Raw genomic sequence first — 16,730 nt, 5'->3', positions numbered from 1 at the left:
CTTAGCAATTGGGTTGCCAGTCTCAGCTGTTGCTAAATGAGGTCTACTTGTATTGTCAATTTGAAAAGAAAAGAAATATGAGTATGAGATAAAGGATAAAAAATGTATAACATTGTCTATTTTGGCCCATAAGACATACAGCATGTCCATCTGTCTGTCCCCATATGGATGTAAAACTGTTCACCTCCTACTAACGAATGTATCTTTTCTTTTTTATGTACACTGAGAGCATATGCACCAAAGACAAATTCCTTGTGTGTCCAATCACATTTGGCCAATAAAGAATTCTAATCTAATCTAATCTAAAATGAGACTGACATCCCACTCAACAGCAGACCTACCTGGCCTAAAGCACACTCCGTTCCATCCAAAGGTGGCCCTTTCTTCGTTTTACAGAAATAAGGATTGTCTGGATGGCTGCACCACAGCTGTTTGCAAGGGTCAAAAGTTCTGAACTGAAAAGGAGAAAGACCACTTAAAGCTTATCGCTCTTTCTTCATTTAAGGCAAGTGCATTTTGCTTTGAACAATATTTTATCCTTAATTTAGTGCAGTTTAAGCTCTACATTATTACAGGGTTTTTAAAAAAGAAATGGTGTGCATCCACTGAAGAATAATCTCATAAATTAAGGATTTATTAAAGTTATCTGTTGTCTGCTATTTGCACAACTCCTGATCCAATAGGTTTGAATTACATTCAAATTGAAGAGTTCAGCATAGATTTTTCCAACCACATTTCCCTCATTCAAAGCAAGATCTTATTTCTTCATCTCAAAAGCTCATGACTTCTCCAGTAAGCTCAACCCCTGGTGACTTCAAAGATACTCTCCTATATGAGGAAAGGCCTTTTTAAAGGATTTTTAAAAACTATTATTTTCCAATATAGCAGGGAGGTAGAACGGGAGAGTGGCTAAATATATCATGAATATTATCATCATTTTAAAAAACACAATTTAGGAAGCTGTCAGACAAGAATTTGCATTCTGATGTCATTGCGCACATATTGTCATTTTGGTGTGCCTTTTCTTTGCTGCAGATTCTTATGAGACTCATCTAACACATTTTTTTTTAAGCGTAACCCTCAAAAACATTATTTGTTATTTTAACTTGCAGCTTTATGGATAGAAAATATCGACTCATCCCACAGATCAGATTTTCACTGATTTAGTTTACCTACATCTAATCAAGGAGAGAAGCAACTTAGAACTAAGGACAAATTTCCTGACAGTTAGAACAATTAATCAGTGGAACAACTTGCCTCCAGAAGTTGTGAATGCTCCAACACTGGAAGTTTTTAAGAAGATGTTGGATAACCATTTGTCTGAAGTGGTGTAGGGTTTCCTGCCTAAGCAGGGGGGTTGGACTAGAAGACCTCAAAGGTCCCTTCCAACTCTGTTATTATATATATATATATATTACATATATTTGAGGAACTGCCACAAAGAAGAGGGAGTCAAGCTATTCTCCAAAGCACTTGAAGGCAGGACAAGAAACTATGGATGGAAACTAATCAAGGAGAGAAGCAACCTAGAACTAAGGAGAAATTTCCTAAGTGAGAACAATTAATTAGTGTATTGGGTTGCCTCCAGAAGTTGTGGATGCTTAATCATTGGAGGCTTTTAAGAAGAGACTACAGCCACTTGTCTGAAATAGGAATAAGTCTCCTGCTTGAGCAGGAGGCTGCTTGGACTAGAAGTCCTCCAAGGTCCCTTCCAACTCTATTGTTCTATAATCTGTACAGAAACTTCCCATTACACTATCATGAAAAGCTACTCCAGAGGCTGAAGGGATTCTGTGGAACTGAATGGAATAGGTCATCAGCAGCTGCAGGACATGGCAAGTGGACAAATTTAAGGCAAAGCCACCAGTGGGTTGAAGCCAACATGTGATTCATTAAGAAAAGAAACCCTAGGAATTAACAGACGGAAGAAGAAAAGGTTCCCCAACAACAACAACAACATTTCCATACTCACAGCTGTGCATGTTTTGTATCCCACACCAAAGTCAAAGCGGCATTGCTCATCCATAGTGTAATCAATTCCTGGTAATTCTGGGAGTCTGGGCCAGTCCTGCATAAAAGGGTCATCTAAGAGGCAGTCGTAAGAACTGCAGCACAAAAAAAAAACAAAAAACCCCAGAGATTGTGTATCAGAGATTAAATTTTCCTTGCAGATTCATTCAGCTGCTCCAAAAATCCTGGCACTCTTTAAGTTTCCATTTTTTTTTCCGGATCAGAAACTTATTTCACCCTATTTCTGCATTAGATTGCATATATTTTCTTCTTATCTGCAAGAAACTCTATACCTATGCATTGTATGTATGTTCTATCCATATTTCTATGGGCATATTTCCCTTAATATTCTTAAATACGCACACATTATCTGAGTTGCAAACTACATCACAACTTTAAGAAAGCATATGCATCAAAGACAAATTCCTTGTGTATCCAATCACACTTGGCCAATAAAGAATTCTAATCTAATTCTAATCTAATCTAATCTAAAAAAAAGTTGCTTCCTAATTAGTCAGTTGACACAAAAAAGAAGTTTTGGATTAAGTGGTATTTTTCTCCAACCCCAATATTCAAGCTGTTTAGTATTTTGTATCAGATTTTGTCATCCTAATGGTTCTGTAAATTAACAAATCCCTTTTTGTTTCAACAGTATTCTTTCTACCCATTAATTTATCCTATGCAAAATGAAACAGGACTATTTCAAAGCAAAAAAAAAGAAGAAGAAATTAAATTTACTGTACGAGGAATTCTTGGTGCTCTCTAAGCTTGGTTGTTTTCTTGCACATGTTTCACTACCCAAAATAGATTCCCCAGTAGCATGTTACCCAACTTGGGTAATGAAAAGTCTGCAAGAAACAACCAAGCTCAGAGAGCACCAAGGACCCCTCATTTCAACCCTGAGCTACAAATATTCTCCTTTAACTTACTGTATATAACGGTTCAACTCCTGTTTGCTACATCGGGACCAGTGATAACGGTGAAATGCAGCCTGCACCAGTGGTGCCATAATACTGCCCATGCCAGTCTCATCAGCACATTGGTTACCTTGGCCATCATGTTCCATACCTAATCTGTTAAAAAAAAAAGTGGTACAGTATTTCCTGAAGTCTATGAAGCACTAAATCATGAAACGGTGCCAGCGTTCTGAATACCACTGAGTATCCCAACATGTTCACTACCATGTGGCCTGAACTGCGTACAACTGTTTTTGCTATTAATATAACCAGATCTGCTTCATTAGAATTCATTAAAAGAGATGAAATGGGCCTACTTCGCCAAAGACATGTCAGTCAATAACATGAGAACAGTTGGTATCATCCACATCAGGGGTGTCAAATTCAATTTCATTGAGGGCCGCATCAGGCAGGGGTGAAATCTAAAATTTTTTGCTACCGGTTCTGTGGGCGTGGCTTAATTAGTGGGCAGGGCTTGGTGATAAGGTGACTGGGTGGGCGTGGCCAAGTCAATGTCACTTCTTTGCCCTTTTTTAATCTACAAAACACAACACAACACAACTGGCTCACCCACAATGTAAATGGCCCTTGCAACAAGCAGGAACCTCACACAGCCACAAAAAGCCCAAAAAACCAACTTTCACACTTTACACACACAAAATTCCACATACAGCTTTGTGAGATTTTGTGTGTTTGCAGGCAGGGAGATTCAGTTGCTTGCTGATGCAATGGATTGCAGGTATTACAGCAAGCGTGTTGCGACCACCAGCTAAGGTAAGCAAACTGGAGGCTGGGGAGGGGGGGGAGAGAAAAAAAGAAACTTTTTTCTTTTAAATGGGTCTGACAATCCAAGCTGAGTTGCCTGATTAGCAGGCAACTCAGCTAGGATCGTCAGAGCTTGGCTCGTCAGAGCCATTTAAAAGGAAAAAAAGGCTCTGATGATTGCGCGGCTCAGCTGGGCATGGGGGGAAGGGGCAAGGATTTTTGCTACCAGTTCCCCGAACTGCCTGCCGCCATCGCTACCTACTCGCCCGAGCCGGTCCGAACCAGGAGCATTTCACCCCTGGCATCAGGGTTGTGTTTGACCTCGGGGAGCCGGGGTGGGCATGGCCAGCTCAACATCACTTGTGTTAGGGGGCGACTTTGGTGGCCCGAGTGATCTGCCAGCGAAAACAGGCTCCTGAGCTCGATTTCTGGCTGTGATGGCCTCCTGCAACCCTCTGCCAGGGAAAACAAAACCTAAGCTCCATTTTCACTGGCAGAGGCACCGTGGACCAGTCCTTCGCTGTTTCCAGGGCGGCCGCGCAGGACAAATCTAAGCACCCTGTGGGCTGAATCCGGCTCCCAGGCCGTGAGTTTGACACCTCTGATCTACATATTAAGGAAGAGTTGATACAACATGAAGACATTTTTCCCCAATCTGTTGCCCTCCAGATAGCGAATACAGGTAATCCTCGACTTACAACAGTTCATTTAGTGACTGTTCAAAGTTACAACGGCACTGAAAAAAATGACTTATGACTATTTTTCACACTTACAACCATTGCAGCATCCCCATGGTCACGTGATCAAAATTGAGTTGCTTGGCAAGTGGTTCAAATTTTTGACGGTTGCAGTGTCCCGAGGTCATGTGATCAGCTTTTGCAACATTCTGACAAGCCAAATCAATGGGGAAACCAGTTTCACTTAACAACCATGTTATTAACTTAACAAATGTACTGATTCACTTAACAACTATGGCAAGAAAAGTCATAAAATGGGACAAGCTCACTTAACAAATGTTTCACTTAGCAACATAAATTTTGGGCTCAATTGTGGTCGTAACACGAGGACTACCTGTACACTGAACTGTGGATGACGCCTACTGAAAGATTTCTCATCAAATGAAAGTCAAAAATTCATGCTCATCCTCTGAGAATGTTCTCCCAGATATGAGTTCCATAATCAAAGTTCGACAACTGAGTTTTCAAACCATCACAGTCAATGTATTACAGACTGTGCAGGTCCCACGAGATCAGCAATGTACAATTTCCCTTACTTGACTTCAGAGCCCTGGGAGAAATTGGTTGGGCAGAGGTCAAATCAAGTCAACGTTTTCTAAGCACACCTGAGACTGCACGCTTAATAGCTTTTTACACAGCTTTGCATGGAAAGGAAAGTTTAAGTGTGATGGTTGACAGCCAGAAGTTGACCTCAAGAGTAACATATTTTTGAACAAGATCCTGCTGTTAACTTTCTTCATTAATCTGGAAAATTTTAAGAGCAGCTGGAGCTGGAGACATCCTGTGTTCTACCACAGCTCCTTCAAAGTAGCAACAACCCACAACAAAGACACTGGACAACTAAAGAACCACCTTCGCCAGTAACTTACACGTGTCCTGTCTCATGAGCAACTACAAAGGCTGAAGAAAATCCATCTTCATGGTTAAGAGTGCAGCTACGCAGAGGGTGGCACATGCCAGTGACAGGAGCATAACCTGAAATAAGATGAAGGGATAAAACAAAGAACAAAGTAGAAAGTCAAAAGGGGAGGGAGAGAGAGAAAAAAAAATGAAAAAGAACATATCAGGAAAAAGGAACCTTATGCTGGAACTGTTTTAATCATATTTCACACTCAACTCTCCTCTGGGAGAAATATGTCTCAGAACTACATAGCTAGATAAAAGCAACATATAAGATTGTTCCACATATTTCATAAAAGCAATTATGCTTTGAACCATTAATCAAATGATAAATGGCTTAAATCTAAGGACATGCTTATACTGTATCATTTCTCTCCCCCAAAATTTGATCTAATAGCAAGAAAAATATCAACCCCTTCCTGCCCCCAAGTTTTACCCTATCTAAATATAGAGCACAAATTAAGTATTTTGACCTTCCAAGGGCTTGTTGCCAGTTTGGATTCTGGAGCCCCAGGCAGAAAGCAAAAAGCAGAAAGTTCACTGGCTCTTTTATGGACCAACATGTATGGCTGTGAGCTACATTCAGGCTGATGAGTCACAAGCTGTGTAAGCTTACAGTAGGAAAAAAAAATCTAGGCCTATTGGCAAGGAAAAAGGATAGTGTAAATGCAAATGACTTTTGTATCTGTCTCTTCACATTTTCACACAGGCAGAAAAAGAAATAAATATTCTATGCCAGTGTTTCTATATTACTCATCCCATGCCTGATTTTTTTTTTCTTGAGATGTTTAACATCACAAAATAGCATTTCCCAGTTTGGTGATTCCAAATATGTTGATTATGTTGGCTTGAGGACTGTTAGACTAGAGTGCAGTATATTTGGTATAAGATTTGGACTTAAGAGGCCAATAGAATTTGTAGCATTATGATGTAAGACTTGATTTGAATCTATTTACTCCAACTGTATTACTATTATTCTTCTCATCCTTCCTATTACCTATCTCCTTTTCTACTTATGACTATAACCTTGTTTGCTTGTATCTTTACGATTTATATTGTTTTATTTAGTTTCCTACTATGATTTTGATTGTTTATTTAGTATCCTAGGACTAAGTGTTGTATCTTATGATTCATGATGAATGTATTTATGATGACTATAATCATAATTTATCATTTATATCTTTATGCACCCTGAGAGCTTATGCACAGAACACAAATTCCTTATGTATCCAATCACACTTGGCCAATAAAGAATAAAGAATTCTATTAAATATGCATGAAATCTTAATGTGCAATGTTGCAACTCTAACAGGCTCATTATGTACTGCATTAAATCAAAATATATACAACAGGTAGTATTGTATTGCATTGCAATTGTGACTGGTCGCTTTTTTTAAAAAAAATTTTTTTAAAAAAAGACCTGTAATGGGCGTGCATAAGAGTACCAGTGTGCCTACCGTCCCTGTCCTAATGTTTCCTCTATTTGTATCTATTTTATGTATTCAATTCATGCTTATACTTATATATATTACCTAATATGTTCTTGACAAATAAAAAAAATAAAACTGTAATGACATATGACTTTTTTCCAAATCTTATCTGCAATTGGTTGATCTACAATCTACTACTTATGACTGGAACTAGGTAGTAGATCTCAGAGCTCTGTTTAAAAAAGAAACAAACTAGGTCCCATCAATCTAAAGCAAAACTAAAAACTCCTGTTCTGTAACATCGTAATATTAAAAACAATGTCTATAATTCGGAAAATTAGACACAACCTACGGTTTTGGTTATATTTGGTTAAATTTATTATAATTTTAGATACTCCATTACTCTAATCTGAATCTTGAATGTTTGTAGAGGCAGAAAAATCTTGAGAACAGCATGTGGAAAATGCTGGCAGAACTATTGGCCGAAGGTACAATGAATGCCATTAAGGAAGAGGCATATGCCAAAGGACTGCCAAATATCTTCTTTGGTGAAGGATTTGGTGAATTGTCAAGAGGGTAGAGAAGACTGAATTTCTTATTAAATCATCCTGCTTTTCATTTCCAAGAACAAAACGGCAAATGTGTTACACGTTACAGTCCTCATTTTTTCCATGATGTAATGTTAATAGCCTTCACCATTCAGGCAATATTTTAAAATATGACTGAAATTTGTTCTCTGTTCTGTTCCTCCCTCAAGGCAATTAAGATAATCTCTACAAAGTCACTGTACATGAACAATCTGTACCATGAAAAGTTTGCACTTCCAGAATTCTCAACCAACAGACCCAATACACTAAGCGATAGTAAGCAGTGGAAGGCTGGCTGGAGTTTAACAAAATTAATTGAAAGGAGATGGTAAGGAATACATATTTTCTTCTCCATATAATAAACGACTGTATCATACACCATCCCAAGCACTACATTCTGCATAACATAGGTCTCCATCTTTTTGCAAATGGGAGTCGGAAAGTCAGATATCATTGTCAATGAATGTCCGTCTGCTGAATCCAAATATTGCAAGGTTGCTGCATTTTTTGAAAATATTTGCAAATAGCTTTGACCCCTTTGCTCTTTGAAACTTGTAACAAGAAGAGTTTATTGCATGGACCTCCCATAAAAGAGTACAGAGAAAAGGAACTGCTTTTATTAAAACAAATATGACCATGCTGAAATTTATTTATAAGTTAAATGGGTACCTCCTCCCTGCCCACCACTCTGCCCACCGCCTGCCCTGCTCTCACCCCCCACTTGTTCACACACACACACACACCATCTTTCCATTCGGGCACTTGCATCAAGTTGTCACCACAGCAACTTGCTCATGTTGAGTTGTTCTGAAATAACCTCATGGTAGTAAGTTGGCAGAGAGGACTTGGCAGTGGCAAAGGGGCCGCTCCCAACTGGTCATCCCAAGCCAGCCAAGCTGAGTTGTCCTAGATGCTTTAACCACCTTATGGAAAGCACAATTTATCCAGTGACGGGGTTTTTTTAGTGGAATCCACAGGGGAAAATCCAAAAAGTGAAGATCCAACCATGCATCGAAGCCCCCCCTCTCCTTTTTAACGGGCAAGGAATTGGTAACATGTTATGTGCAATGCCCATTAAAGTGGTTCGTCTGATAGGTACTGCTTTGGGAAGAGGAAAGGGAAGTATAACCTGTAAAGAATGTCTTGTTCTGGGGGAACTGAAAAGGCAACAACAAACCAAATGCTAAGGATTTTTTTTTTCAAATGCCGCACCTCTTTTGCTTACATCAAAAACATTAGCCAAACATGGGTGCATTTTTTAGGCCAAGTCTCACTTCCTTTGCTGTGCCAAGCAACTTTTGCCCAAATAAAACCATTAAACATACAATTGCAAATGGAGAATAAGAAGGCAGAACCTTCTATTCCATCCCACTGATTTAGAGCAATTTAAGTGTAGATGACTAGAACAAAGGTCCCATTGGCTTAAAAAGAGGCTTTCTTCTTGAATGGTCTGCAAAAAAATAAATCAGCTAGAATAGGGCTAATCTGAAAAGGTATAAATGCTGCAGTCCAAATAATAATAAGAGACTAAACACTTGATGATGCTATTATATGTATTAGGAATCCACTGAATGGAACTCAAGTTTGCTTGTGTTGGTTTTTTGTTTCCTGTTCTTATGCATTATTATAATTTGTTAGGAAGGCAACATCAGCTTCTTATTTGGAATTATTGAATTAGTCTGACATAACCTATGATTAATTAAACCACACCGACTCTAATAAAAATTATATAAATTACTTGCACATTGCAGATGGTTGGGCTAGATGTTTCTTGTAGTCCCTTCAAACTCTGTAATTCTATGATTTTACAAAACTTGGTTTTTACCACCTGTCTGAAAAATCAGAGTACTTCTAAAAGAGTTAAGAGAAATTATTAAGCATACAGAAGCAACAGCACAGGACTGTTAAGTTCTTTTTGGTAAAAACTGGTGTGAATATAAACAGGCGATTTCCCCCTTTTTTGCTTCAGAAACCACAATTGTATAAACATCACATGAAGGCAAAATATACTGATGTCTGCAGACTGTTCTTAAATTGAAACCCAAATTTAATTGTCTTTTGCAAAACTTTTAGAATCCTGATGGAAAGCCACCAGGAAATAGCAGAACTGTGGATCAGACTGGAAAATAAAAATTTGAAAAGTCCTTGAAGAAGGTAATAGTGAGCTGGTTGTTGTTCAGAAAGTAAAGTGAATGAATGCAAGTAGTCACCACTTTGGCTTTAAAACTTTAAAATTTTTATGTACTCACTACTACAAAGGCCTGGATCAAATAAAAAGGCCTTTCCGGTGGTATCCACCAAGCTGCACATATCTGATTGAGGTAAATACAGTACCTTGCATACCTGCAGGACCAAAATCTTGCCTGGTGAGGAATACGGCGTGATCATGATATTCAGAATGTGCAGGATCTGATCGCTGTTGAGAATGAGCCCAGCGACACACCTGCTCCAAGCTTCGAGCGGGGTTCCCTCGCTCTATTAAAGTGATGGACTGAACGAAGTAAGAAAAAGACAAGGTTAAGTCAGCATCTCTACATGGCATCTATCAGTGGGCACGCGAGCATTGCCGGAGCTCAGCTCCAGAGCGCATGTGTGCGCCGGCTGCCTGATTTTTGGGCCTTTCAGTCCTACCAGAAGTTAGGAAATGGGCTGTTTCCGGCCTCCGGAGCACCTCCGGCGGAGTGGGGAAGGCTGTTTTCGCCCTTCCCAGGCTCCTAGAAAGCCTCTGGAGCCTGGGGAGGGTGAAAAACAGGCCTACTGGGCCCACTGTGCCATCATGTGCTAAAAGTGGGGGAGGCGCATGCGCAGGGGTGGGGCGTATTGAATTATGGGTGTGGGCGCACATGTGGGCGACCTCGCTGCGCTCCCCCCACTTTGGCACGCGACATCAAAAAGGTTAGCCATCACTGGCCTATGGTACTGCACAAGGCTAGAAGCAGGAATATCCCCAGTGAAAGATCAACAAAAATCAAAATGGCAGCCACCACAAGGCAATCAAATGATGGATTGCATGGTTATGGCCCCCCTTGATTTTTTTTTTGACCCCTCTCCGCAGACACCCTATCTAGGAGGGATAAATCAATCACAGTCTTTGGATTTTACGCTTCTAAAAATACAATATGTTACCAATGGTGGACATGCCCGCTGGCAGCTAAATATTGGATGAAAATACGACGATGGTTGCTTGAAATTACACACTGTAAAGTGGAACTGAAACCGGAAACCTTTTTGTTGGGGGTTAGACCCGCAAATATTGGATTGACTAAATGGTATTTGATGCTGTACATAATTACTGCAGGGACACTGGCATTCACACAAGAATGGAAGACTGCCATTTTCTTATAAGGACTTACCAACGGACTCAAAACTAATTTATAAAATCATGGAATGTGCAGAGTCCGACAGACTTACAAAACTAAAAGAGACTCAGACTTTTATGGTAGTTGGAATATGTGGTATGATTGGATCCAGAAACGATGGGAGAGAGACAAAGGATAATGTTGGATTATAATTATAGATTATGGTATATTTATGGTAATTAATAGATATTGGAAAGGTAAATTTGTATACAAGAATCTGTAAATATTTTCTATTTTTACTCTCTAATTATTGGGATATATATATATATATATAACGCCTTAAAAGGCAGAAATAGCTATCTGAGTTTCCCAGGGAGCAACACAGAGTTGCTGTATGTCAGCTAGAAACAAAAAGCCCAGAAACTTGTGAATGAGATTTCACAGAACCAGGGCCACAAAACATCTTAGCTTACGTAGGTAAAACCTGGCTAGAAAGAATATGCACATAAAAGCCTACGAAAAAGAAAAAGACACATTGTACCTTTACAGGGAGGATACCTGAGAAGAGGGTGTGGCTCACTGATGACGCCTTAAAAGGCAGAAATAGCTATCTGAGTCTCCCAGAGAGCAACACAGAGTTGCTTTATGTCAGCTAGAAATAAAAAGCCCAGAAACTTGTGAATGAGATTTCACAGAACCAGGGCCACAAAACATCTTAGCTTACGTAGGTAAAACCTGGCTAGAAAGAATATGTATGTATGTATGTATGTATGTATGTGTGTATATATATATATATATATATGGATATTTTGCCGATGTTACACTGTGATAGAAAAATTATTATACATTTGTTTTTGATTTTTTTTTGAACTACAACAAAATGCTCTAATAAAATTTATTTATAATAAAAATATGTTACTTTCATTTTATATCACAGTTATTTCCTATGTTTTATCACCACCAACAACCTTGGGGATTGAAGATGGTAATAAATCTAATAAATACATTAAAAAGATTCTGTCAGATGAAACAGAACCTTTTGGCCACCATTAAATCCTTTACTGGCCAAGAAAAGGTGTTTGATCTTTCACTTCATTAAGAGTCTTTGGTTTTCTCAGTCTTTTTCCAATATGCATTCTACATTCAAGCAAGAATGTCCTTTAAAAATACAAAACAAAACTCTGGGCAACATTTGGAAGACTAATTCCATCTCCAGTATCCTGTGATTACACATAGCCACTAAGGCCATGTCTTTTTTGTTTTCAACACATCCCTTTTTTCTTATTTTTGGGCATCATTTCACTTAAAGGATGATGGGCAAGTACCATTTATTTATGGCAGTGGAAATGTTTGTATTACATCACTTTAAAAAACAGCTGTTCCAGGAGGGAGAAAAGGGGGAAAGAAAACACTATTCCTTCACCACTATAAACTTCTTTAAAAATCTTTATTTCTTTTTAACTCATAAGCAAACATTTAAATTAAGTATGTGGGCAAGAGTGACACTGTGTATATTTTACCTGTCTGTATCCCACCATGATCATTCTAACAAGGACAATGTTTATGTGGACTCCCAGGGATTCATCATGGTAAATTTCATTTACCTAAAGCAAAAGAAAACATGTAAGAAACCCACAAATTACAATTATTTTTGCAAAATCTTTTGGACGTGAAAGATTCCCCTCACCTCATTTGACCACACATTAACCCTGTGATTATTACTCTCAATATCAGTTCCAGCACCAGGTTAGAAACTGGGAGACTGTGAGCTCTAGTCCTTTGTGCCTTAAGCACAAAGCCAGTTGGGTGACCTTGAGCCAGACACTCTCTCTCAGCCCTAGGAAGGAGGCAATGGCAAACCACTTCCAAAAACATTGCCAAGAAAACTGCAAGGACTTGATCCTCTCTATCCAAAATGTGAGCTTTGCTGTCTTCAAAAGAGTGGCTTTTTTGTCCACATTTTGGATAGAGAGGATCATTGATTTGAAAGAGGGGTAAAAGAGTCCATCTATGTTAAAATTGAATAGCTCTCCCTCAACAGAGGGGACGAATACAACAACACCTATTTCCTTTCTACAACACAGTTCTTTCAACAGTTCCAAGGAAATCCCACAAACTTTTGCATTCTGATTCAGGTGACCCTGAGGGCACAGATAAACCTCCAAGTGGCCTCAACAACTCTCAGAGAGAGTACTAACGACCAGATTGTAGTGGAATGGAAGGACTAAAAAACATTCCCAGGCCAGTCAGAGACAGCTTTATTGCGCAAGGTTCAGAGCCAGATTTGTACCTGAAGCTTTGAACCAAGAAAGAACTCTGATACAATGGTTTTTATACATTTCTAAGACAAAGGATTCAGTAAGATCATACATTTTCCATATATGGTTAATCATGAGATCATACATCCGATTTTCCTTCTATGGTTACATACACTGTATAATAAGTTCATCTAATTACTTAAAGCATTAATCTTAGTTTACAAAATTATCTTAGCCACACAACTTTTCTTAAGTGCTCGGAGTTGCTAATGGGAGAGTTACTACTATCCTTGGGTAAATTCATTGGATTAAGTAACTCTTTGTAACATATAGGTCTTTGTGTCATTCACAGTCAGGTCACTCAGATGTTTTTCCATATAGCAGTCCTTTCCGTGACATCTAGGTCTCAGAAGATATATTACCACTTAAAGGGGTTTAACTGTTTGTTAATGTAATTTCCAACAAGCACTTTCCTCTCTTATAATAATGTGAATAGAGAGGGTCCCCCAGAGCCCATATATCTGACTCTGTATGATTCCTATTTTATTCACATTATTTCTTTTATCTACATTATTCTTTATTTGCTATTTACCTCAAGATGACTGCAAAAAATATGATCCTTCTAGTTACACACACACACACACACACACACACACACACACACACACACACACACCATTCAGTCAGAGGTGATATTCAGCCAGTTCGGACTGGTTCTGGCGAAGCGGTAGCAGAAATTTTGAGTAGTTCGGAGAACTGGCAAATACTACCTTGGCTGGTCCTGCCCTCCCGCCCCCGCCGTTCCCTGTCCTATATTCCCTTGTTTTTTAGTTCAGCTGATTCGCACAGCAGAGCAGATTGCCACGCCTCAGCTGACCTAAACAATAGCTCAGCTCACCAGCGCCGACACTGAGGGCGGTCTTTGACACTGGCACCAAGCGCACGCAAGGCACAATCTCATAGAACTGGTAGGAAAAGATTTGGAATCCCACCACTGCATCCAGTCACAACTGATAAAGCTTCCTGGATGAGAAATGAAATATCTTCTTCTTCCTCAGGGAAAAAACAGTCCAGTTGCCTTTTGAAAAAGCACCTTTCATACAACTATGACCTGGATGGCTGAGAATCTCCATAGACATTTAACTCTGAAATACTAGCAAAACCCCCATCATCTTAATTAATTTGTTTAATTAGATAAACATTTCTACAATCCTGCAAAAGAAAGTCTCAGAACAATGTTAATCTTTCACATACAACTAAATCACACACTACTATCAATTTAGATTAGCAGCTGAATTCTCAACGATGAGTGATCTTTCTCACTTCAGAACTTCTTCCTTTATTATTCCTTTATTCCTTTTTTTTTTTAATTTGGCAGGTCATTGACTGAACAAACAGCTTTTTCATCTATTGAAACATCTAATGACATAGCAACAGTTTATACAAAACATTCAAAGCCCAATGCCACATGTATAAATATGTTTGTTTTTCAAAATGTCATTGGAGATTACTAACATTTCTTCTCTCCTATTTTGTCAGGTGCTAAGGAAACCTTTTTTCTTTACACTAAACAGATCAGCCTTTGATAAATAAAATGTACAAATTAGGAGAGAGAAAAACAGGAGACATATCATAAAAAAGAACTGAGTCCATGCGGATTCCCTATGGTGAGTTCATTAGCCATGAACTTCCTGCGAAAATTTTGCAAACGAAATGGTCAAAATGTGAATGGAACTTAGCCAGCAAAAGGGAAAAAGTTCATAACTCAACACATCTGCATCTCGGATTTTTCTGTGGGAACTTTTGTTAGACCATGAGTAACAAAACCACAAGGTTTCTTAGGGGAGTTTGAAGCAGGTCGGTAATGTCTATGAGAAACCTTTGTAGCATCATCTAAGTCACTTAAACTAATCTTGAAAAGTTCAGCAGGACCTGTGATACCGCAGCTGTGATAAGACAAAATTTCCAGACAGAACAATTAATCAGTAGAATGACTTGTCTCTAGAAGTTATGGGTGCTCCAACACTGGAGAGGTTTGACAACTATTTGTCTGAAATGGTATAGGGCTGTGATGGCGAACCTATGGCACACTTGCCACAGTTGGCACACGGAGCCATATCAATGGGCACACAAGCATTGCCCTAGTTCAGCTCTGGCGCATATGTGTGTGCCAGCCAGCTGATTTTCGGGCCTTCTGGGCCCACCGGAAGTCAGGAAACGGGCCGTTTCTGACCTCCAGAGGGCCTCTGGATGGTGTGGGGAAGGCAGTTTTCGCCCTCCCCAGGCTCCTAGAAAGTATCTGGAGCCTGGGGAGAGTGAAAAACAGGCCTACCAGGCCCACCGTGCCATCGCATGCCAAAAGTGTGGGAAACGTGGGGGGGGGGTCACACGCACATGCGTAGGGGGCAGGGCGCATTGAATTATGGGTGTGGGCATGCGTGCGCACACACACCCTGCACTCCCCCCATTTTTGGCACGTGACAGCAAAAAGGTTTGCTATCATTGGTATAGGGTTTCCTGCCTGAACAGGGGGTGGGACTAGACTAGAAGACCTCTAAGGTCCCTTCCAACTCTGTTATTCCACATCCTAAACTAAGCGAACAAAGATCAGCTGCTGAGCAGTAGCAGCATTGCTAAATGAACCCCTTTCCTCCTCTTTTCATACTTCGGAGCAGATTAACTGGTTGCTTGTGGATGCATCTGCTTTGAATTCAGCTGGAGGTAAAGAGAAAGTAGGGGGAAAAATTGGCTATTAGCCCTCTGCAGGAAATACTTATGCCCTTCATCGTGCAGATAACTGGAAAGACAGAGTTACACATGTCACAAAGTCAAGTTTGCAGTGAAAGGAAAAACTGAGTTAGAACTGAAAGAGATTTAGTGCGGGAAGGGAAAAGTAATCTCACTGTTGAAACTTGTAAGTTATCAGCATTCAAAGTGCCCTGACAGAAATCAAGTTCACTTCCTAGAAGCATTGAGGGAGCTGGATTTTCTGGCACACTTTTCTGGCAGGCTTGACATAGCTACCTCACAAACTTCATCAGTTGATCTTCACATGCATTTATATGCTTGACTTCACCATCAGCCCCAGAGGTAATTTTGTCTGTACACCAAAGGTAGATACAAAGACAATCTGGAGAAGCAATTTAGACCAATTTTGCTGAGCTTTCTGGAAGATGCAACTGCCTCAATGCTTTAAAGGTAAATGTAAAAGTTCCCCTTGCACATATGTGCTAGTCGTTCCCAATTCTAGGGGGCGGTGCTCATCTCCGTTTCAAAGCCGAAGAGCCAGCGCTGTCCGAAGACGTCTCCATGGTCATGTGGCCAGCATGATTAAACACCAAAGGCGCATGGAACGCTGTTACCTTCCTATCAAAGGTAGTCCCTATTTTTCTACTTGCATTTTTTACGTGCTTTCGAACTGCTAGGTTGGCAGAAGCTGGGACAAGTCATGGGAGCTCACCCCGTTACGTGGCACTAGGGATTCAAACCACTTGTCGAACCACTGATCGACAAGCTCAGTGTCTTAGCCACTGATCCACTGCATCCCCTTTTTCAATGCTTTAAGAGGTACCCAATTTTAACCAAAACATTTAAAATGCTTTGCAGAGCCCTAGGAACAAGTGAGGAACTGCAGGTAACAAGGAAGTGCTCTATGACTTCTTAAAAGGCCAATATTTCATAGGAAAAGATTTTGTAAAATAAAAGCATCTTTTTATTTTTTAAGGTAGCTTGGCGACTTTAAGATGTGTGGACTTCAACTCCCAGAATGATGAATTCTTAAAGTTAAA

At 39.7% G+C, this 16,730-nt stretch overlaps 1 protein-coding gene across 2 annotated transcripts in view; it reads right to left on the bottom strand.

The window, feature by feature from the left end:
• The window catches only part of ADAMTS14 (ADAM metallopeptidase with thrombospondin type 1 motif 14), a 78,860-nt gene that overhangs the window by 29,805 nt on the left and 32,325 nt on the right, over nt 1-16,730 (bottom strand). Inside the window, exons 5-10 of one of the 2 annotated variants that reach the window (XM_060682252.2) lie at nt 12,205-12,288; nt 9,720-9,876; nt 5,338-5,443; nt 2,940-3,083; nt 1,973-2,105; nt 342-455 (exon numbers count right to left, since the gene is read on the bottom strand). In XM_060682252.2, the coding sequence (XP_060538235.2) occupies nt 342-455; nt 1,973-2,105; nt 2,940-3,083; nt 5,338-5,443; nt 9,720-9,876; nt 12,205-12,288 (738 nt within the window). The remainder of the gene's footprint in view (nt 1-341; nt 456-1,972; nt 2,106-2,939; nt 3,084-5,337; nt 5,444-9,719; nt 9,877-12,204; nt 12,289-16,730) is intronic. The other variant, XM_087871788.1, reaches the window with a different exon arrangement.

This window comes from Pantherophis guttatus, chromosome 6 (assembly GCF_059756535.1).
Source record: "Pantherophis guttatus breed Tessera chromosome 6, ASM5975653v1, whole genome shotgun sequence".
NCBI classification, from domain to species: Eukaryota; Metazoa; Chordata; class Lepidosauria; order Squamata; family Colubridae; genus Pantherophis; species Pantherophis guttatus.
Note: the sequence above shows the minus strand (reverse complement) of the source record. Positions and strands in the feature narration are given on the sequence as shown.